This window comes from Haliaeetus albicilla, chromosome 25 (assembly GCF_947461875.1).
Source record: "Haliaeetus albicilla chromosome 25, bHalAlb1.1, whole genome shotgun sequence".
Lineage (NCBI taxonomy): Eukaryota > Metazoa > Chordata > Aves > Accipitriformes > Accipitridae > Haliaeetus > Haliaeetus albicilla.
This window is the reverse complement of record NC_091507.1, coordinates 4436253-4458757: the sequence shown is the minus strand read 5'-3', so window position 1 is coordinate 4458757 and position 22505 is coordinate 4436253. Positions and strand designations below refer to the sequence as shown.

At 40.4% G+C, this 22505-nt stretch overlaps 1 protein-coding gene across 2 annotated transcripts in view; it reads left to right on the top strand.

The window, feature by feature from the left end:
• The window catches only part of TBL1X (transducin beta like 1 X-linked), a 203188-nt gene that overhangs the window by 155753 nt on the left and 24930 nt on the right, over positions 1 to 22505 (top strand). For both annotated transcript variants that reach the window (XM_069770431.1, XM_069770432.1), the window contains exons 5-7: positions 7689 to 7834; positions 10710 to 10959; positions 17425 to 17557. In XM_069770431.1, the coding sequence (XP_069626532.1) occupies positions 7689 to 7834; positions 10710 to 10959; positions 17425 to 17557 (529 nt within the window). The remainder of the gene's footprint in view (positions 1 to 7688; positions 7835 to 10709; positions 10960 to 17424; positions 17558 to 22505) is intronic.

The window sequence follows — 22505 nt, the reverse complement described above, 5'->3', positions numbered from 1 at the left end:
CCACTTATAGGTATATATTAGAACTGATAGAAGAACATAGCGTATGGAAATAAACTGTGAAGTACACATGACTGTGAAAGTCTCTTTTATAAATGTGACCCTTAAAACAATGCATGTCTCTTTGGATGTTGCACAGACAGGGCTAAAAGATAACAGCATCCCATATAATTTAGAAGGAAAAGATTATTATTTTTTCCTTGCCATGGCCTTTTTAAGTTATTTCAAACCTTGCCTGTAGTTGCATTAAATTGCTAGATCTGTGTTGACATTTATTCGCAATTGTCAGTCTAATTTACACAGTGAAAAAGGGGATTATTCAGACCTTGTTTTCAAAAGATTTTAAGTTCCTCTTTCCATTGCTCGTGTTCTGTTTTCTGTCTGTATCATATTTCTTTTTGTTAATTTGCAACCCTCAGAAAGGCTTAAACAGTGAGTGCCAAGTACTGCTCATCAAAAGATCATTTCCAAGTTGTATTAATCTTTTCCAACATATTTTCCTGCATGAAAAAGAAAAAAAACCTGCCAAAAACATTCTTTGGCACATAATAAAATAATTTTGGGTAGCAGACATTTACTCTGAATTCTTGGCAGAAGGTGAACAGGTTAGATATCCAAGAAAAAAGGGTGTAACATTTATTATTAGTGAAAATTGCTTCTACAAAACTTTGGGTAACCAGGCACAACTGTAATTTTGGCAACTGACACAACCTACAGCTAGGGATCCTTTCTTTGTATTTCCCAGGGACTGTGAAAGAGCTTGTAATACAGGACACATTTCCCAGAGTTCTGGAAATAATTTTAATCGTTCAGCAATCCTAATCTTGAAACAAATGTACAAGCCCTATTGTTCAGCTGATTTTTCTAAAAATATATTTCAGCTGCAGTTCTCTACTTTAAATTGCTAATGTGTGTCCTTGTTAAGCCCTTTATGTAATTGCGAAGGTAAGTCTTCAAAAATAAGCAGACGCTGCCAAAACCAGAGAGGCACTCCAGGATGTATTACTGAGAAAGAAAAAGCTCAGCTAGGAGAAGAATCTCAGTCTGCTGTGAGTAATAAACAAGATGTGGTGTAGGATTTTTGCCCACCTTTTTTTTTTTTTTAACTGTTTGTAGAACCTTATCAGTGGCTTGAGGCACCAGACACTTACGAACTGCAAGCAAATGCAATTCGAAGAAACTGGTGTCCTTTTTGTGACGCCTTGGCATAAGTACACTAGGGTTTTATGACCATATTTTTACAGATACATAATTACACTTAGACAGAAATCTAAGGAGAAGGAAGGATAGGGATCCATGCTGCAGTCTCAGTTCTCACTCAGTGCATCATATAGAAGGGGAAATACTAGGCTCTAAAATGGCAGCTACAGTTAAGTACAGTGAAGAACATCATTGTATTCTCTTGGGTAGTGAGCAAGAAATTATGTCATTTACCTCAGGAGTTAGATTAGCATGTGTTAGGGCCAGGATTAAGAAAATATAGTTGCACTAAGTTAAACTGTTTGCTTCTGGTTTTGCAGCCAGAAGTTGCATTCAAATATGCCCTTAGTGCTATGTGTCCCTTGCTTCTCTACACTGGTAAATCTAGACCTACAGAAGTCTTAATTTAGTGTTAACTGTGCTCTTTGTACGTCATTAGTATTTGGAGGAAATGATTTTGTTAATGGTCGTATTTGACTCTTCTTTAGTGGAATTGTTTTAAACTGCAGTGGTGGGGCTCTAATCTATTTCAGAACACCATGTTGCACCACTCTTGCCTTCCTGCTTAGATGGCACTCCCAAGACCCAGACGTCAAACTTGGGAAGATGTTTTTCCACTGGTTGCATCTGCTTTCTTTGGCAAACAGTTGTGTGGGCAGCTTTGGAGTTACTTGGGTTTGGTAATATGGTAAAGCAGCTAATGGGACTGTGTGGGGACATTTTTCCTCCTGCGTGTGATTTTCTTTTGGCTCATTACGCTGTGGAACGTTTCTACTTGATGTGTCTAAATCTCCAGGATTTTTGCCCATATACCCATTTATGGTCATAAAGAGGACTTTCCTTAAGCCCTTCACAACCACCTTTTTTTCCCTGCAGCCTGTACAGCTGTAGTCAGCTCTTGCGTGCCTTCCATTCTTGCATGAATTTTACATCGGTCAGAGTCTCAGCGGTAGTGCCAAGTACAAGACTACCTTAAGAAAACAGGCACCCATACAGCCAGAAAACTTGAGATTGCCAGTGGATCCCATTATAGCAGTTGCAGGTTGGTTCTACTGAGCCAGAAGTTTTAATCATTTCTAAAGCCTTGCTCATTTTTGTATCTTGTACCTGCCAAATACTTTTGAAGAGAGCAGCGTGTTACTTCAGAGGTGAGGACTGGAAGAGCTGGTATTGGGAATTCCCAAAAAGACAGACAACACAATGTCAGAGAAGTCAATGAAATAAGAAATGTTGGTTATTTCCACCTGGAGATGGTTAAATTGTTACAGAAAAAGAAGGGATTGTCAGATAGTTTATGCTTCCTTGTTTATTTTTTTTTCTCTCTTTCTATTGAGGTAATAACATTACTAATTTAGTGATTTCTGGAAGCTGAATGTAAGATCCCTGTATTTGAAAACCTCACTCTGGACTGCTTGAGTTAAAGAAATAGGAAAATTTATTAAAGGAAATGACACAGACCTCCGAATGAAATCTCACTATTTTCCAAGACAAAGGGCCACACTGGGCATTAGTTATACAAAGACTTGTAGGAACGGGTTGTTACTTGTAGTCAGTGTTGGAATAGAGACTGTTCATCATAGAAATGCCTGAGATGTGTGTGAAAGGCAATTTGATGTTCATAATTCTTTATTCTCTGTTTCATTCTACAGTAACAAATGTTTCAGTGAAAAATCTTACAGTATGAATAATTAAACTGAGTAATTTGCAAATAACTTAGAAACATCTGGGTTTTTTAAAGTTATTTGAACAGTATACTAGTTAGATTTACCAGAGAAAACTAAGTCCAGTTAGCTCACAAAGAGAAAATTTCCGCAGTATTCAACAGATTGCTTAACTATTGCTAATCAGGGCATTCCCGAGGTAATTCCTGAGTAACCGGCGAAGACTGAAACACTTCAGAAGTCATTGCTTCCACAGACCCCTCTTTGTCATTGCCCTCACCCGTACGAACACAGCAGTAGGTACTGTAGCTGTTACAATTTAAGATTGCAATTTAAACAAGACTGCTTTTTATGGTGCTAAAGGGATCAGAAAATGAAAGGAGCACTTAGTGAATGTCAGTTAGCTGGATCTGTGATTGCCAGATGAGCTAGTGTGGGGAATACGCGGCAGCACCCCAGTTGCATGCCTAAAAGGAAGAATCCTTCACTCCCAGAAGAGGTGAGACACATCTCTGGAGAAGATGAGGCATTCCCCAGGCTGTGTGGCTGCCCAGTGCCCTTCCTACGCCTACGTTTGACAGGCATTTCTGCCATGAACCAGGCATATTACAAACAATTAAAAGTACGTAGCCTGCAGATCAAACAAGCACACAAGAAGGAGCATTATGTTCATTTAATGATCGATGACAAATCCTGTTTTAAGGGGAGGCCATTTTTAACTGAAAAAGGAGCAGCCAAGGGAAAAAAAAATCTCGATCATCTCCATTTTTGCAGTTACAGCAAAATTTATCAGTGAAATTCTACAAAACACATCTCTACATACGCATTTTTTGGCACTGCCTAGGGCAAGAATTCCCCAATGGCAGTGTATGTGCCACTGAGAGTATACACAGACACCTCGGTGTGGGAAAAGATGCAGCACAGACCAGGACCTGTTACCACTGTCGGTACAAAAAAGTGCAGGAATCTCTCAATGAAGAATTTCACTCAGTTTTCAAGTCAGAAACGCTTGCATAACAATTTTTGCCGTTGGGGGGGGTGTCATTTAAGTAATTTTTTCTGCATTCATTATTTCCTTTATGCTTTTATGCTCTGTAATATCTTTCAAGACCGACTATTCCACAGTTGATAAGTCCACCTCCCTTTAAGGTGATCATACCAAGATCTGTGCTGTTCATTTGGCTATTTTTTTCATGTATGATAATGTATTTACAGATTATACATAGTTTAATGGTTTATGTTTTCCCATCTTTTTTGAGGTAGAAAAAACCGCGAAGCCATTCTGTTAAGCCTGCTGAAAGATGCCGTTTAAGGCACTGGTCATGTCACAGCACAAGTGACTAGTTCACTGGTATGAAACCAGCTCAGTGTGTGGCTGTGCTCTCTGCCCTTCGGCCCTTTGTGTTCATGTCTTTAACCTTAAAAGCTCATAGTCTCATTGCATGTGTCCTCGAAGGGTTTGCTACATTAAGATTTAATTTATTGGTGCTATTTGAATAGAAATTACTATTTTATAGGGTGATTATTACGGTCACCAAAATGACAAAATTTATGACAAATAATGCATACAGACACAGATTTGCAACTGTCATTCATTTCACTGCTACTACAGCATTTTGAGTTTGGGTCTGTTGCATTTTTATGTGATCCCTACCGCATCCTTTCTTCAGATCCCCACTTGCAGAGCACCTTCTGTCTGCTCTCGCTCCCCAACTGCCTTGACAGCCTGCACAGAGTCACTGGAGGAGGAGGGGTGCTCGTGTCTTGGCTTTGCATTCCCCACTGTGGTTTCATGCACTTAGAAGGAAGGCCAAATTAACATTTGTAACACAAGCTAACATTTAAAAAAACTTGTCTTTGTTTAATAGAAATCACCTTTTTGTAAGACTGAACTATAGAGCTGCAACATTGCTGTATAATTCAGTGCACCCACATGCAGAGCCCCGAAGAGAGCTGGTGACATCTGGTAACTATAAAAGCAAAGCTCAAGTGATTCTTCAGCGTTATCAGAAACCTGATGTGGGTACAGCTTCATTCAGGATTTTGTTAACTGCGTGTGTTACTTTTAAAACTGGTCTACTTTCCTATGAGCCTTATATAAATGCTATGGTAGTACAAGAAATCAGGAGGTAATTAGCTGTTGGTCAGTGAGCTGGTTGACTTGTTTCTGTTGTGGTTTTTTTTAATTACAATTGTATGGGAGGATTTTTCCAAGAGGGGTGAGGAACACAGTGTCTAGCAGCACCCATTTAAGCAGTTTTTGCTTCATTGATCTTCAGTATTTAGATCTTACCAGATAAGGTTTTAAGAAAGTTTGTCATAACTGCTGGAGATGCGCGAGTGAGATTGCTCTTCAGTGACAGCATAGCCAGGAGTTTTGTGTCTCCTCATCTAACAGGTGCTTTGGTAATAGTTTCTTAGCATTGAGAGAAGCAGTAAAATAGCAAGATTCATTGCAATAGCACAACTGGGTTTTGTGCTGAGAAGTTCCTTCTCTCACATGCAGTGAGGTGAGATGTGTTGCTCTTTAGGGATGTGGCAACTCAAGGATGAGAGGTACAAAGTCATAGTTAAAAGTAAGCCTACTGTAGATCCACAGTAATAATTTTCCTTTTTTTTATATTTTCTATCGATGTTTGTTGGTTGCCATTTTTATGCCATCTGCCTTTCGACTGAATCAGAGACGACGTTACAATTTTCTGAGCTGCCGAGTCACAAACTAGCTGCTGGCTTTTTTAGCAGTCAACTTCAGTGCTTCTGGACAACAGCTTAATTTTCCCATTCTTCTCTATTCTTAAGTAGATTTGCTGACTTATCCGTCATGCATTTTAAAGTCCATTCCTTTTCAAGAAGGTATTGTTACTGTTGTTGATTAATTTAAATACACGTAAATTAAGTGGGATCTGGTTCTCTAATTCTGGTTAGTTGCATGCCATGTATTTATATATACATAGAGATTTCAGTGTTCAGTGATCAAGCCTGAGATCTCTCAGATGCAGGCCGTGTGCGCTCAGTGCTTGATTTCTTCCTCATTGTGGTGTCCAGTAATGTGCTTACATGTCCTACAAAACTAATAACAAGGGAAAAATATTGCCCCGCAGATTGCTATTTTGGATGCAGCGGGAGGTCCAGCAGCTCATAAACTAGACCAGGACATAAAGAGCAATACAGCATAGGAATTGCACCAGGGATTAGAGAAATGATACTGCAGTTTTTCAGGTGTTTTTTCCTGTGCTTTATTTTTATGCCTTGTAATCCTACATAATTCTGCTCATAGGTGGACCCGCCACTTCCTAAAAAGTGTCCAAAGCATCCCAACCATCCCCCAAAACTGGGGGAGCACCAGGAAGGGAAGGTAGCGTTGGGAAGGCAGAGGATAGAGGCTGTTACCAGGATCAGGAGAAAAACAATGGCAAAACAAAATGTGTAGGGGGAGAGAATCATAGAGAAATACATACCTTGGTTTCAAATGTGGGAGGCATTCTGTTTCTCGGCTTGTTTTTGCTATCTATCTATGATCATAATTGAGCTAGCTGCAAAAAGGATCTTGAAAACAATTTGAGTGAGAGAGAAAGCATTACTGTGGAGCGAGCCCAAAATCCCGTCCTCCAGCCCACACATAATTGGACATTGCAGTGATATGGGGGAAATCCCTTAACGGACAAAACTATAAATGAAACTACTGTTGACAAGGGGAAGAGGCGCAGCTATATTTAACGGAAGGATTTTCATTTGAGAGCTGCTTTCTTTTTCTTCCTTTTTTTTCTTTTTTTTTTTCTTTTCTTTCTTGTCTAGTCAGTGGAGACTGTGAGGGCTCTTCCTGTTTGAGACAGTGCATGGGTGGTTTCCCCAAGGCTTTTAATGTTAGATTAATGCTCTGGAGACAGTGTGGTGATAAATGGGTTCCTACAGTTATATCTACATCCTGTTCCCCCTTCCCCCTCCCGCATCTGCCCCTACATACAGTCACCCTGCAGCGCTCGCCTTCATACCCAGCAACAGTTTTGAGCAGCTTCAGCCAGGATTTAAGGCACCACTCTTTAAAATCTGGCCACCAAAATTCTTTAATTGTCAGTGCCGTCACCTTCATTACCCCTTACTTCTCAGACAATGACAAAAATGATACAGGGACGAGAAAGACTTCTGGTTAAAGGACGGGCCGCTGCACCAGCTTGTCGTCTGCTGCTCGGCAGATCCCAATTAATTACTTTTGCTATTACTGTTCACTTTCAGAAAATAGATTTACAGGAGTGGCCTTTCTGTTGTTTCACATTTTAATGGGAATGCTCTGCACATCATATTGTACTCAGCAATAAATGAGCAGAGGATTTGAAATCTCTTCCCTGGTACAAGGGAATGGCTCCCCTGTGTCAGCTGCATCTACGCCTTGATTTTATACAACTTGCACACTGATCGGAATTTAAGTATTTAGCTTCAGCAAACACCAACACCGAAATACAGCAAAGGAAATGAAGATTTGAGGCGCTTTTTTTAGCTGGACCTGCCCTTGTGGCGATTCTTATTTTTTATGTGTTTGGTTTTGCTTTCAGTTAGTGCGGTTCTCTGGTTATTTTTCTCCGCGTGCGTTTCCATTTCTATACGGCTTCCCCTATGTGTGCAGCGTGTAGGGGAGGGGGCTGGGCGGTGGTGGTGGCAGGGTGGTCAGGATGGCTCTGGTTAACCTCCCTGGCTCTATGCAGCCAGCCCGTGTCCTTCTGCTTACAGGGCAGCGTCTCTCAGATCTCTGAGCAGAATTATTTTTAGCCCATGAAGGTGTATCTGGCTGGTGCATTTAGATTTCATGTCATGGCTTCCTTTTCCTGCTCTCAGGTTTCTCCCACTCGGCCTTCACCTTCGGTATTGAGAGCCACATCAGCCAGTCCAACATCAACGGAACACTAGTGCCACCTGCCGCACTCATCTCCATCCTCCAGAAGGGGCTCCAGTATGTGGAGGCCGAGATCAGCATCAACGAAGTAAGTAGCCCCGCCAGCAAAGTACATACGCCCGCCAACGAAGTAGCCCTGCCAACAAAGTAAGTATGCCCGCCAGTGAAGTATGCCCGCCAATGAAGTAAGTAGCCCCGCCAACGAAGTAAGTAGCCCCGCCACCGCTGGCACAGCTCGCACCACTGACCCGGCATGCCGGGGCTGGCGAAGCGAGGTGTCCCAACAGCCCAGGGACGCAAGCCACCGCTCTGCGGTTTCTCTTGATCTGGTTTAATTTTGTTCCTTATATTTTGTCCCATCCCCAGCAGAAAGCTGAAAAGCTCTGAGATTGATACATATTTCAATTTTTAGCTGTGGCATTTAGGCCTTCTTTGCGCTGCTTACGTGGATTTTATGGTGTTTCCACTACCCCAGTCAACAAATCCGGGGTGCACAGATTCTTGCAGCTAACAAGAAAATGCATCTGTGTTTACAGTCTTGCGTGTTCAAGGTCATGGTGGAATCTGGCAGGAAGAGCCTGCAGTGTAGGTTAAAACTTCACTCCCTGACACCTGCTAGCAGGCAGCACTGCTTGCAAGCCATGAGAAGCCTGATCAAAAATCCACGGAGGTCACTGGAGAGCTTCTGTCTGATTTCAGTGACTTTGGCTCAGATCATTTAAGACCAGGGATCATCCTCTCATGTACATGGCGAAACGGTTGTGTGTAAATTCTGCCCCTGGCTGGGGCACTGGTTGTCTGTGAGGATTGTATGAGCAGCCACAAAGTGTCTCTGTTCTCTTTGAACTGCCAAGGGAAACAAAGAGGGGATGTGGGAAAAGCCAGCATTTTTGCCCTGCCAACCTTAAAGGCGTGATGCTTTGAGAGAGTGAAGCATGACAGATAAGCAAGTACTGCATTACAAAATATTTACCATAGATACTCATAATTGACAGAGATCTGTAATAAATATTAATACATAAAAAGCTGTTGTGTTTTCCTCTATAGCTGAATGTAGCATGTGAACAGCATGGGTGAGAACAAAGGAATATAAAATAGAGAAAAGGTGGTGTTGTTTGCTATGTGTAGTTTGGAAACTCCTTTGTTTTTATCACTAACATTCTGTGCAGTTTTCTTTTTATGACTTGATACCGTGTTTAAGAGTTGCATATGTGTCATTTTTTAATTGGGGCAATGACATTTGACATTCGTGCCAAGCTGCACTTTGATGCAGTTGTAATAACAAACCAGTGTTAGAAATCTGTCCCAATTTGCTGCTACTTAACATTTTGCCCTGTGCCTGAAATTGGAGCTACACAGTTAGAAACTTTCAGCCATGAACAGCACCTATCGGTTCAGGTCGTATGACAGCTGTAGGGGTCTGCTCCCGAGCATCCAGCTTCAGAACTGGCCTCAGTTGAGAGAACAATCTAAAAATACACGTTGTCACCATTAAGATTTATGTTGCTCTCGTCATGGTTTGATTCTCTTCAAATACGTACTATTAAGTACAATACAGCAAAGCAAAGGCCGTTCTTGCTACATCTGAATGCCAGTAAGGGTTACGTATATGCTTCTGTATGTGTTACGTCTCTATCTGTATTACTCGAGAGCAGCGAGTAATCAGTGAATCTGTAAACTAATGTGTATAAAATTTAAGTATTGTTTGTGATCTGTTAAAGGGCAGTCATGGAAATAGTCCAGTGAGCAGTTTTACAGTTAAAAATGTAAATGCCAAAATCCATTGGCAAACATTTTTTTCATTGTGTAGCAAGGATTTGAGCCAGGATTCAAATAAATGTCTGTAGAGACATTTACGTAAAAAATGTTGAGGAGGAAGAGAGCTTATATTTTTCTTCTCTAATGACTCTTCCCTCCTTTTCTTCCCCGTGAGGAAACAAATATGTATTATCTTAATATTGTAATTGTAAGGGGTAATTCAATGACTAGTCCAACAGAAGCATACTAGTCAGCCAAATGGTTATTTTTCTTTATTGTTATCTATTGAAAATTATATTATTTCGCAGCTACTTCATCTATCCATATCCTAATCTTATCTGCTATTCCTCAAACACAAATCTTTCACTGCTGGGTCTTGAAAATTTCAAAGAATGAAGGGGAGTTTGCAGAAGATCAGTAAAATGGCACTTTACGGAGGCTACTAAAACCTTTTTCCTATATTGAAGATAATAGGAAAGTGAAAGTGAAGTAAAGCTAAGTAGATACAGCAGTTATTGACCTGAGTCTGTATTAAGTCTTAAAAAACAGCCCTTAAAGGTTAACTCAGTTGTTAAACCTGAAGCCTAATTTACAGAAATCAAAATGAAATCCATAACTAGTATGAATAAAACTAGCGGAATACAGGAAAAATAATAGTAAAGCAGTCCTGTACAATCAGCTACAACTGGTAGTACTGGATTGATGAACGCCACGTAAGAAACCACTGAATTTGTGCATACATCTTATTTTGGCTGAGGTTCATTATTCATCAGCTGCTTCCATTTCTATGCCTCTGCAAGTGCAGGAAGACAAACAGTTCAACCAAAGTCTATTTGCTTTTGTTGTGGCTTTAGCCATGACTCTTTTTTTCCAACTACAAAACGCAGAGAAACTTTCTGTCATCAGTCAAACATTGTTTTTTTCCCCAACATAATTTTTTTGCATCTGTAAAGTGTTTATGCCTGAATTTTCTATAAAATTACAGTAAATGACTTATTCATCAAACAGATTTTTAAGTGGAACATGAGTACCACCATCTTGGATCTGAGAGAGACGGTCCGTAATAATGTGGCACTGTTGGTTTAGTCAAAGTGCAGTATCTTCACACAACATAGTTTTGTTTCTTTATGTCATTACCTCTTTGCCGACCTTAAATGGTGAGGATCCTAAACTTGCAGTTTCACTTCTGCTCTTTTTCCCTGCAGGATGGTACAGTATTTGACGGCAGGCCAATAGAATCACTGTCTCTGATAGACGCGGTGATGCCTGATGTTGTTCAGACCCGGCAGCAAGCATTCAGAGAGAAACTAGCTCAGCAACAAGCCAGTGCAGCGGCGGCAGCAGCAGCAACGGCAGCAACAGCGGGAGCAACGACGACTGCTGTTTCCCAGCAGAACACACCAAAGAACGGAGAAGCCACTGTGAATGGAGAGGAGAATGGGGCACATGCAATAAGTAAGCCAACCCATGCAGCTGCTTGCAACTACTGGGCAATTTGAGTTTCAATAATATTCTTGTACTTTGTTGGTGTCTGCAAGGCAGTAGAACTCGGAGGAATCATTTCAGGAGGGTAGGGTATTTCTAGAAAGGCTGCTGAGTAAAAGTCATGTTTCACGTCACAGTGCTATGTTTTGGTGGTGTCCTCTCAGAATCCAGAAACTTCAGATATCTTCAGAATTGCAAGTTGAGGACAGTATCAAGAAGTGGAGCTGTATGCGCTCTCTCATTTTGGCCAGGCTAGGAGGGAGGCGGGTTGACGGTCTGGGACCCACAAGCCATACCTGTGTAAATGAAGCATGGCCAGACCATAGCCTTGAGCGGTAACTATCCTATGATCATCCATAGCCTTGGCATGGTCCTTGGCACAGTTTGGACTATACCAGCTATCCATTCTTGAACAGTATTGCCAAGCACGGGATAGGGAGTCGCACATGCCAAGGACCGTTCCCAGCGGACAACTTGGATGCAGCCAACCCATCTTGAAGGCACAGAGGAAAGAGTTCCTCGCCTTTTTATTTAATATCACATGCTTAGTCATACAGTCCACTGCAGATCTCTAATTGAATGTCTTACCTTCCCAAGATTTCCTTAGTCTGTGGGAACAGTCAGTTCTCAAGAGCTCTGAATTCACCTTTGTTTATTGGTGATGGTGGTAGGCGGCGCTCGTATCTTAGACATCTAAAGTCAGACATATAAAACAAGGAGTCGACATACCTGCTTGTGTAACTAGATCTTGACGACTGTGCTAACATTGTGGGGCAGATACGATTAATGGTTCAGGTTTCTGTGTGCAAGCTGTTAGGGCACTGGCTAACTTCTGACATGAGACCTTAATGCCTGATTGCCTTCTGAGGAAATTCTAGAGGAACACGCATGGCAGGCTTTGTAGGAAGCCCCAAGAGCTCTTTGGCTTAGACAGGTAACAGGTCAGGACTGTAGTCATGTAACACATTTTATTTGATCTGCAGAGGAGATACCTTTATCAGTATCCATCTTCTCTTTGATCTGAATAGATTCCTCTGTGGGTCAGTGAGAAAAATGCTTTCAAACCAGGTTTTTCTTCAGAGAATTCCAGTTAGACAGGATAGTTTCCCCTAATAAAACTGCAATTATTTAAATTACATTTTTCATTTCAGAAAGCAATTGTAGAAAAAGTTCTGAAAAAAATTGAAAATATTAATCTGCTTTTTGACTACAGATTGCGTATGTTTTACTTCCAACTGACCTTTTGTTTTGAAATTGAACTTATTTCATATGTGAAAGGGTGCAAACAGAAATGAAAGCACTTTTAAATGTATCAAACGCTGACATTTTGTTTGTTGCCACTTTCCTTCAGCTGATTTATGAAAATTTGGGGGGAATGTCTTCCTGTGTCAGGACCAAAAAAAACCAAATTCTTAAGGTAGAAAACTGATTATCAGTTCATCACTAATACAGAACCACTCAGACTTATTTCCTTCTGATCTGAAGAAACACTCATACTATGGTATTAATAAAAGAAAAGCCTTGCAGATCAGTTCAGATGTATGACCACACTCTAAGCCTTGATTCTCAGATCTGCCATTTTATTATTAAAAAATAATAATTCTCTCGGCAATTTTTAATAGAAGGATTTTCATGAACAGTTGCAGACCTTCCTTGGAGAGTTGAGGAGGAGAAGTCCTGTATGACTTAATACCATCCAAGAGCTCTGTCTGGAGCAGGATGCAAGAACATGATACCCTGTTGTCCAGTAAAATTTCGCAGGGGTAGGATATGTGTCAATGAATGAGATTCCACCAGACAGCAAATTTCAAAGTGTTACTGTGGCTAAGCAGCCTACCAGGCAGACAAGTTAACTGAGCAGCGGCAATGGGAAGACAGAAAGTCCTTGAGGAGTAGCTGGGCAGCTGGCATGTGTTGTTGACAGCTGCTCTTGTGCCAGGTGGTCATCCTGGGTGAAGAGGTGAGCTCGGCAATTTAAGGAGAAGGAGGCTTTGGAGAGAAGCTGCTGAGAAATCCAGGGATAGCCCACTCTCTGATCTGGGTGCCTCCCTCGCCTTGGGCGGACTATAACCTTTCTGTCTGAGGCATTCAGAGGATATCAGCAAGGGGATGTAGCACAACTCAGATGAGGATTATACAGGGGAGATGCACACAGAACTGCAGAGCTGGCATTCTCACCCTCGAACAGACCTGTTTAAATAAAGTCCAAGAGAGCTGCCTCCATAATTACCAGAAACCACTAGAAATAAAGACTAACAAATCTAGCTGGCAGTTTACTGGCTGGGTCTGATTAATACTTACAATTGTATTTCCCTCTTTTGTAGTATAGTTAGAAAAATGTAGTTACATTAATGAAATAGCAAAAGGGTCATACCCTTTGTTTCATTGCTTATGCAGGGCAAACTGTATATCCAGCCTTAGTTTTTCCCTTATCACCACATTCAGAGAGTCTGTTTAGTCGAGGATAGACTAAAGCAAAGGGTCTGGCAAGAGCTTAGGTTAGGACAAAAGGTTTAAGGTAGGATTGGACAAAAGTTTAGGATAGGATGTAAAATAGGTAAGGTAGAAGCTGGGAGACCAGCTGGGTAGAAAAGACCGCTGATACGAAAGGTGTGAGAAACTTCCCAAACCTTCATTTTCACTGTTGATGGATTCCGCAGAACTGGCATATAGTGGGATGGGTTTGGGTAGTGTGCTAGTCCTTAGTCATATCTGTCATAAAAAAGCAGGATGGGGGGAGCAGGTGAAAGAGATGTCTTTGGGAAGTTACCTAGTTTGCATTTATTCTGACATGGAGTTCTCCCTGACACGATAAGTCTTCCCAAAAAAGTGTTAATATATTTAATATATTTTTTGTGTGTGGTGTTATCAATATAATATGATAGGGTGATTTGATTTAAGAAAGGGAAGAGACAGAAAAAAAATCTAACAATAACAACAGTTGGAGGTGCAGATTCAAATACTAAATAAATAAAATTGCTGCCTTCTCTTGCTGCTTCCTGAGTAGTGTTTTCAGCTTTGGGTCACATAAAAAATTAGTAGAAAAAATAAAAATCGTCATGTAGAAATGGAGCCAAACTTTGGATTGTTTTCCAACTCAAATATTTTTAGTGTCGTTTGTTTCATTATATTTGCAAGGATTGGCTTGGGTTGAAGAAAAATAAAGCTCTGGAAAAAAGACTGAGCCCAGTTCATTTATTGTAACTACAGCCGTAAAGAACAACTTCAGTGAAAGCCCTGTCAAAGATTTAAGTGAAAAAACACATTTCCTAAGAAAAGACAGGGTTAGCACTGGTAAGATCTTAAAAATACATCTTTTTTTAATTTGGAGATAGAGTTAATATTACTGGTATGTTAGAGTTATATTTTTTTTTTAAAAAGCTTCATCATAATAGTTTGGGGGAATATGACTTTTAATTTCCATTGATGGGGTTTTTAATACATTTGAGGAAAAAAAATTAGAATAACATAGCGTAGACTTAACCAAAGAGTCTCTGGCCTTTGGAAAACATTTGGGCAGAGTCCTCCACTATGTGACCTGCAGACTTCAGTTTTTCACCTATGAGGGTCTGTTGCACTCGGTAGAACTGTCCTCTCTTTCAGAGACACCCTCAGAAGCATTCTTTGTGCAAATGAGGTCTTAACCAAGAGCTTTCTACTCTGAAGATGCTTTAAGAAAAAAGAAGCCTATTCTTGATGATTACTGTATCTTACTTACCTATTTATTCTCATTCTCCATGCACACATTGTTGCTGCATCCATAGGAAAGCCAAATTTTCACAAGACCAGGGCTCGCAAGAGCTCGTGCTGTGTAAGGAGCTCAGCACCCTTACGAGGGTGCTGTCTTGTCCTCAGGGGTTGCCTCAGTTCTTTGTTGTTACCGTAATCGTACCCGTTTTATATCGCTAGTGTCTATCTGAATCTAAGAGCCTGAAGCAGTATCGGAGACGCATGAACTGTCCCATTTGTTCAACAGGGCATTTTAATTTTTGTGTTTAATAGTAACACTAAATATGAACGTTCCTGACTACTGGTGAAAATAGGAAGAAAACACATACAATGTGAGCATTTGCGAACGATTTCTGAAAGACTCCTCATCTTTCCCTCCCTTTTCCCCTGAACCACCAAAGCTATAGTGTCAAAATCATTACTGGAAGACAATAGAAAATAATCCTGCAGGTATTTCATTGCTCCCAGAGGCCAGTCAGTCTTGCATGTACTAATGCAGGTATCAGCCGATCAAGGTTTCTTTCTCACAGCATGACTATTTGTGGGGGGGGTTTCATAGCAGTTAATAACATTCAAAGTGTGTATCTAGGTTCCTCCATCTGGCCATGTACAAACGAAACATATTTCTAAGTATCAGATGGCCTTGCTCTCATAGCACCTTGTGACTCTGGGACTTCGGAGTAATGCTGTTTCTAAGCTGTCATTTGGTTTTATTTGAGAGTGAAAATCAGCTCTGCCTTTAGAGCCAGGCAGGTAACAGTAGGATCGTATGTGGTAAGAGTAGCATCTCATTTAAATTTTTCAAATTGTAACACTTGAAAGCTCTTCTTGATTTACCCCCAGCTTCCAACCCACACTGTGAACAGGACACAGATGAATGCATAGCCATTACCATGCTGCTGTTTTTCTCATGAAAATATGCTTTCAACCTGGTGATTCTGTGCTGTGCTGAGAAATAGAGGATTGCAAGTTCTAGACTCGTATCTTCTGATGGGTTTTAATAGTGCTTTGCTCATCATTGCCCTGATTGCTGAGAATAACATATCAAAGTTCCCAGCTGCTAGTGTCAGGCTAAATCTCGAGTACTAGTATATCTTGACAGTATTCATTTTAGCAGTTATACACATAGGGAATTATCAAGCACAGTGCTTAAATAGGGACTCAGCATAGGTGTAGATTTTAACAAATAGGCATTTGTAATATGTTTAGTTTTATGCAACAAGTCCATAAGTAATAAGCGTAGTTAAAAATACAGATATTTGGAATTAGAAATGTGAGCTGTGAAACCACTGTTAGTTGTTTTCTAATTTTGCTACTCGGTGCTATGCGACTAGTTGAATTACATGCGAATTCCATTCCATCTATGGCATAGGTATGGCACAGACATAGTTAACAGGGTACCTAACCAAACATGCAATGAGAAGTGCTACTTGTGTGACTCAGCATAAATTAGGCAGAGCAAAACAGGGTATGTGAAAGCCTGGGTAAGGGTAGAAATCTGGAGATCTTCCTTCTGATGGCAGTTGTGCATCGTCACAGTCTGTTTTGCCAGTCGATGGGCAATAGCTCAGCAGAGCTTGAGTATCAGGACAGATGGCTGATTTTAAATGCCATAAACATGTGGCAATAAAGGAGCATAATTATTCCACTTGCGAACCTATAGATCTCCATATGTGATTAAAGAATGACTAACTAAAAGACTTAACCCAGGAAGAGAACTTGCATTTTGATCAATCAGAGCAGATCGGCTGGCCAAGGCATTGATTAGATAACATGAGGTTGCCTTTCCCCCAGCCTGCCAGCTGTCCACTCTTGGATATGCTTTCTGCGAAATGGGCCACACTTCTGTGTGTAACATCTGCTGTTTCAGTGTGTTACCTGTCCTTGGTTGGTCTTGTTCGCAGAGGATAATAATCTTGCGTTGCTGCCAGGAAGCGTAGTTTGAGCCGAATGAGGAAGATTTATACTGAAGCAATGAAAATCTGGAGTGAAAACATGGTTCATGATGCAGATTGGAATGAACTGCTGCCACTAAGAGGAGTTCATCATTTTAAATTCACTTTTTTTTCCTTAAGGAAATGAAAGAGCTTTATAAAAGAAAGTTACTTAGACTGCAGTCTAAAGAACCCCAGAATTACAGCATGAAGGTTAAGTATATCTGTGCCTCAGTTGGTACCTTTACATATATTTTGATATCCTTGATAAGATGATCACTCACTGTTCCCCTGCCATGCTCAGGGAATTAAGCCCTTACTTGGTATATTCTTCATCTGCGAGTAGCGCACATATTACTTACAGGACGCTGTGTAAGAAAAAGTATGTGCTGTATGTTACTTTTTAAAAAAACAGCATAAAGCTTTTCTCAAACCTGGCAGTCTGCTACTTTAATAAATCTGTAAGTCATTTTTAACGAAGCCAGCTTCAAAAAAAAAAAATATATACTGAAATAAATGCTAACTATTCTTTGGAAGAAAAGCTACGTGCATTTATAGAAAATATTTTGGGAAACTCTACATTTTGAGGAAATACCATAAATTTGAATCATCATAGGGAACAAAATAGAGTAATATGGTCAGTGACACAACACAGAATATTATTTGTAGTGTATACGTTGCTGTAAGCTTTAGGCCATGGGTAGCCTAAAGTCTTCTAAAGCAGACCTAACAGCACCTTGCAAACTACTTATTGTGATATATCTCCTTACAGATAATCATTCAAAGCCAATGGAAATTGACGGGGATGTTGAAATTCCTCCTAACAAAGCAACAGTCCTTCGGGGTCATGAATCAGAGGTGTTCATCTGTGCCTGGAACCCTGTCAGTGACCTGCTAGCATCTGGGTAAGACAATGACTGAAACCAGCTGCTGCAATTAGAATGTATTTAGAGATGCAAGAACTTGCAAGTGTATACTAGAGAAGAACGAGTATTCTCTTCACTGTTTTTTCAGCCTGAAGCTGTTTTTTTCAGCAGTACTGTACCTATGTAGCACTTAAGTAATTATAAGGTGACGCAGAATATGAAGCATTTGCACGTTTAAGTTGTGCGCTCTGTGGCCCTGAGCACACATACATTTTTTTAAAGGTTTTTAAAATAACTATGGATAATTCTCAGAGTATTTGAAGTTCATGTAATCTACTGCTCTTGGTTAATGGTTCACAGTGGTGTCTCAAAGTTTGGCATCCATGTTTTCTTTTCTCTTTGGCTATGTCTGCGTTAGCGTGGTGCACAAACAGGAATAGATCTGTAGAGCAGCACTATTGTGTGAGGACCTTATGTCACCACTGTTCATACAGGGGGGCTTCAGGCTGGACCTAGTTTTGTCCGATGAGCTGAACATTAAGGAGTGGTTTGAGGGCATGTTTTGGTTGAGTGTCATTGGAAAGGAGTCTAGTTTGTGTTCTGCAGGCCTGCTCAGCAATGGCAACCAAAGCATGGTAAGTGGGACAGTCAGGAGACTGACTTACAGAAAAGCGCTTTTGATCCAAACAAAAATGCTAATGTAAACATACCCGAAGAGCTATATACAGACACTGTTGGAATCTGTGTTTGTTCATGTTTAAAGTTAAACCTTAAAATGAAGGCTAAGTTTAAGAAGTCTAGCTGGGAGCGTGGAGGAAAGCTGATAAACGTTAGAGATAAATGGGTCTTCATCACTTAAAGTTGTTAGCAGTATCAGAACACATTTCTTACAAGGAAGAGAGTCCCTTTTTTATTTCCAGCTTTTTGCAAGATCATCAGAATAGTCATCTTCTCTCTGTTGACTTAACACATGAAAACAAGGAATTAGAGTGCAGATAGGAAACAATAAATAGGAGAAATAAATACCAGGTTGGATAAACAGCACAAGATCTCTACAAGAGTAAAGACTGAAGTTTCCAAAGAATAATTTCAGACAACAAACTGGATTTTTAGAAAACAGAATCCTGCTGAATATGCTTCATTTCTGTAATGTCCAGGCCTGATTGTACTTTTAGCATCTGTAGCGCTAAGTATCTTCTTTTACTAATTTTAATTGGATATAGTGATAGAATTTGCAAAAACTGTATGTAGGGTTTTGGGATGAAAAACTTAGGGTTTCAGCTCTTTTTTTTCCATAGGCTCAGTGGGTCTTCTGGTTTGTGATAGGGTCCCTGGGTGACCCCATGATAAACAAGAGCAGTAATAGCAGCCACACTCCTATGCTATGCATTTGCTGTATTTTCTACTAACCGTATTCCTCTACCCACTCAGTTTTCTAGTGTCTCAGGCGATATTGCATGGCAGTATTACTTATCCCTAGCAAATGATTATTATTAAGAAGGGAAGTCGTGATCATTAAGGTCAGTCTCCAGTTAAAATAGGCAAGTATAAAACAGTTATTTCACACAGATTGTCCCTTCCCAGCATACAGTTGAGTGAGCCATAAAAAGAGATTTATTTAATGTGTAAATAAATAAAAATTAGGATTGACAAATGTGGAAGAACTGTAACATATGATACTCCTTAATCATCCCAGCTGAAATCTGAGAGTATCTTTTCAAGGAAAAATAAGTGAATCAAGGGAAGGCAAAGAATCTGTGATGTGCAGGAAATGTTACTGCCTCCATAATGATTTGTAGATCAACATCAAATGATCCTGAACAAGCACGCTCCTGTACTACTACTCTAACTTTTCAAGGTATGCCTAAATGCTTTGACTACCCGTAGATGTTAAATCATGGCCTAATAGTGAAGAAAACCTCGAAAACTAAGAAGAATTTAGTTAACCTCATTAAATTGTTTTCATGGTTGTTTCTTATTAAAGATGAAAATCTAGAGAAGGTTTTGTAAAATCTGGAAGAGCTTTCCTGCAGTGGAGACAAGCTGAATTAGAATTTCACGGGCTGTCTTGAGAAAAATACCTCTCATATTTAGGATCATTCAAATAAAGGGACTGTATTTGTTGATACAATAGATCTCCTTTAGCCCTGTCATCCTAAACAATATACTATTTAATAGTAAACTTATCCATTATGGTATTTATTTGAATTCTATGGAGAACAGTCTGCAGGTGATCAGTTAGCACACCCGCATTATTATCTAAAGGACAATCGGTGGGGTGAAAGGATACCATACAGAATTATTCTTTAGGGACACCTGGTGGCGCCTGAGATGAAGTGAAGATGCTGCTTTATTCTGGAGAATATCTGCACAGCTGAAATTAGGCATCTGCTCAAGTGCTCTGTCCCTCTGCAGGTACCTACATCTCTCAACTCATTACATAGGGAGTCACGTATAGGTGCTCAGACCTCAGCTGTTGGCTTTAGCATTGGTAACTCCTTCCCGGTATCTGAGTCACCACTCTGCCAATGCTTGCCGTACTCGACTGCTTCCCTAGGATCTGTAGTTTGGAGTCCTAGTGTGCATAGTTTAAATGGTGGACCATTTAATAAACCAGAGTATGCACTGCAGTGTCTGAAGAACCAGTGAGTGTTTAACTTTGCTACAGGGTGCTAAGCATTGGTAGATGGATCCCTGGGACAGCGATATCTTACACAGCTTCAGGTAAACCTGGAGGGTGATAATCAGAACCATTACTCAGAAGTCTAAGATAGAGGAGTACCATCTCATTATCCTTTCAATTAAGCTTTACCTTCAGTGTAATACGTCTTTCTTAATAAGCTTTGCTAGTGATTTTGGAAGCACATAAATACATGCGTGGTTATAAGCTTTGCTACTGATTTTGGAAGCACATAAATACGTGCGTGGTTAGAAAGTACAGTCAGGTGCTGTGTCTTATGCAGACTAATGGCAATGCAATGAAAATGCAAACAATTTAGATCCATGTGCATCTTGATCAGATTTTAGCCTGCTCATAAGAGACAAGTATGTGATGCAGTTAGCCTTCAGGTGATGCAGCAGTGAGTGCCTGATGAAGCTTACGTGAGTGAAATGGCATAGAATGCACAGAAGAAAATGAAACTGAAGGAAGAGAGCTGAGTGACTGATTATGCCACTGCACAAAGAAGCATTTGAGATGTCTGGTATAATAATAGTGCAAGCTATCATCTACAGGTAAACTATGTGTTACAGCACCAATTAAACAAGGGGGAGAAATTCCCCGAGATCTACAGTATGCTGCAGTTCTGTTTGTCCTTTACAAAGTAATGCTTCAAAAAAGAAAACTGCAGTTAGTCTGATGCACGAACACTGAATTGTTAGATTCTGTAATAGCCATATTGTGCTGCCCAGTCCGTAGTTTTCTTCTGGTTTCCCATCTGCCCGATAGTACCCATCTGTTGTCTTCTTAAAAAAGGCATATAAAAACCTAACTATTAAATAAAGGAAATAACACATTTGTTCTGTTTATAAAGTGCCTAGCACAATCGAATCTCAATTCCTGGCAAATTATTTTCTTCAAGCCTTGTTACACAAGCAATAAATTTTTCTAACAATTAGCGGCAGTTTAGACAGCAACCTGATGTAATCTTCAAAGCACTGAAAGAATAATGCAGGTTCACAACCTAATCTGAAGCAAGCTGTGTAAGGGGATTTGTTTGTAGAATGAATTACCCTAAACCAGAGCATTGGTTTCCAGATTAGTGAGTATCCCACTGGTAGAAAGGGATTTTGATATTTGATGTCCCATCTACCAATTGCTATGATTTTTAGGGTGTGAAGGCTAGCAAAGGAATAGATACTCTCTGGACTTTGCAAAGGGCTATTTAAAAAAAAAACCAAAACAGTGGAGACAGGAATTTCTCTGATCAAATAGCCAGAAAAAATATATTCTGTAGGTGCTCTTCTTCCTCCGCCACACCCATAACCCTTGAAGTGGAGGATGGAGGAGACTAGGAATACCAGTAAAGGCTATCAAAGGCATGACTGTCACCAGATGCCTATGAGAAGAATGCTTAGATGTTTTGAACAGAAGCATTGTAATAGTACAGTAAAGTGCATACATACAGCCATGTAAGAGGATTAATTACCTTTTATGAAGGAAATCAACATTCCAAAACAAGTAGTTGCATACAGTGTTTTGAACAGGTTAAAAAAAAAAAAAAAAAAAAAACAAACAAAAAACAAAGTAGGTGCTTGGCTAAATCTCAAGATTTGGCCATTCCCAACCATAATTCCAATTTTGCTCTTAAAAGCTAATTGTCTTCCTCTTCAAAGACTGATTTCTTCCATGAGATGTCTTTCAATATCTAAGTTTTAATTTTATGACACATGTAAATTGTTACAGATGGTTATGTTCCCTGGGTAGTGCAGAAGCCCATTACGGCTTCGTCCGCATTAGTAAACTAACCATGCCTGGGAATATTCCTAGGCACTGAGGCCAACTGGCACAGAACGGCCGGTGTCTGTGCTAGCAAACGGTCCTGGCTGCCAAACAAACTGCACACTGGGAATCGTCTCTGGACGTTGTAACCACCAAGCCATGCCCAGGAGTTATTCAGAGAGAACATCAGGGCCCGGAGCAAGAGTGCTAATTAAAACAGGCCAAAATCTGGCCAGGGAATAACCTATCAGTTTTCTAGCATAAGTCATCATGGTCCAGTGACCCAGAGTGTTCCTGAACATGCTTGAATTTCCCAGTATGGAACTGGACGGACTGTGAACGTCAAGGCTGCTAGAGCCTTGAACTCCAAAAGCTTTTCCAGTTGAATTTAGGATGTTTCTGTTAGCGTGTTCAACTGCTGCTTCCGAGAGCGCGCTCCGTTCTGTTACATCCCGCCATGCCCTTCAAGTAATTCTTGTAGCTGTGAAGCAGAGGGACCTGGCCTCATTCCCAAAATCCACTAACAGTAGGTATCATTGCTTATCT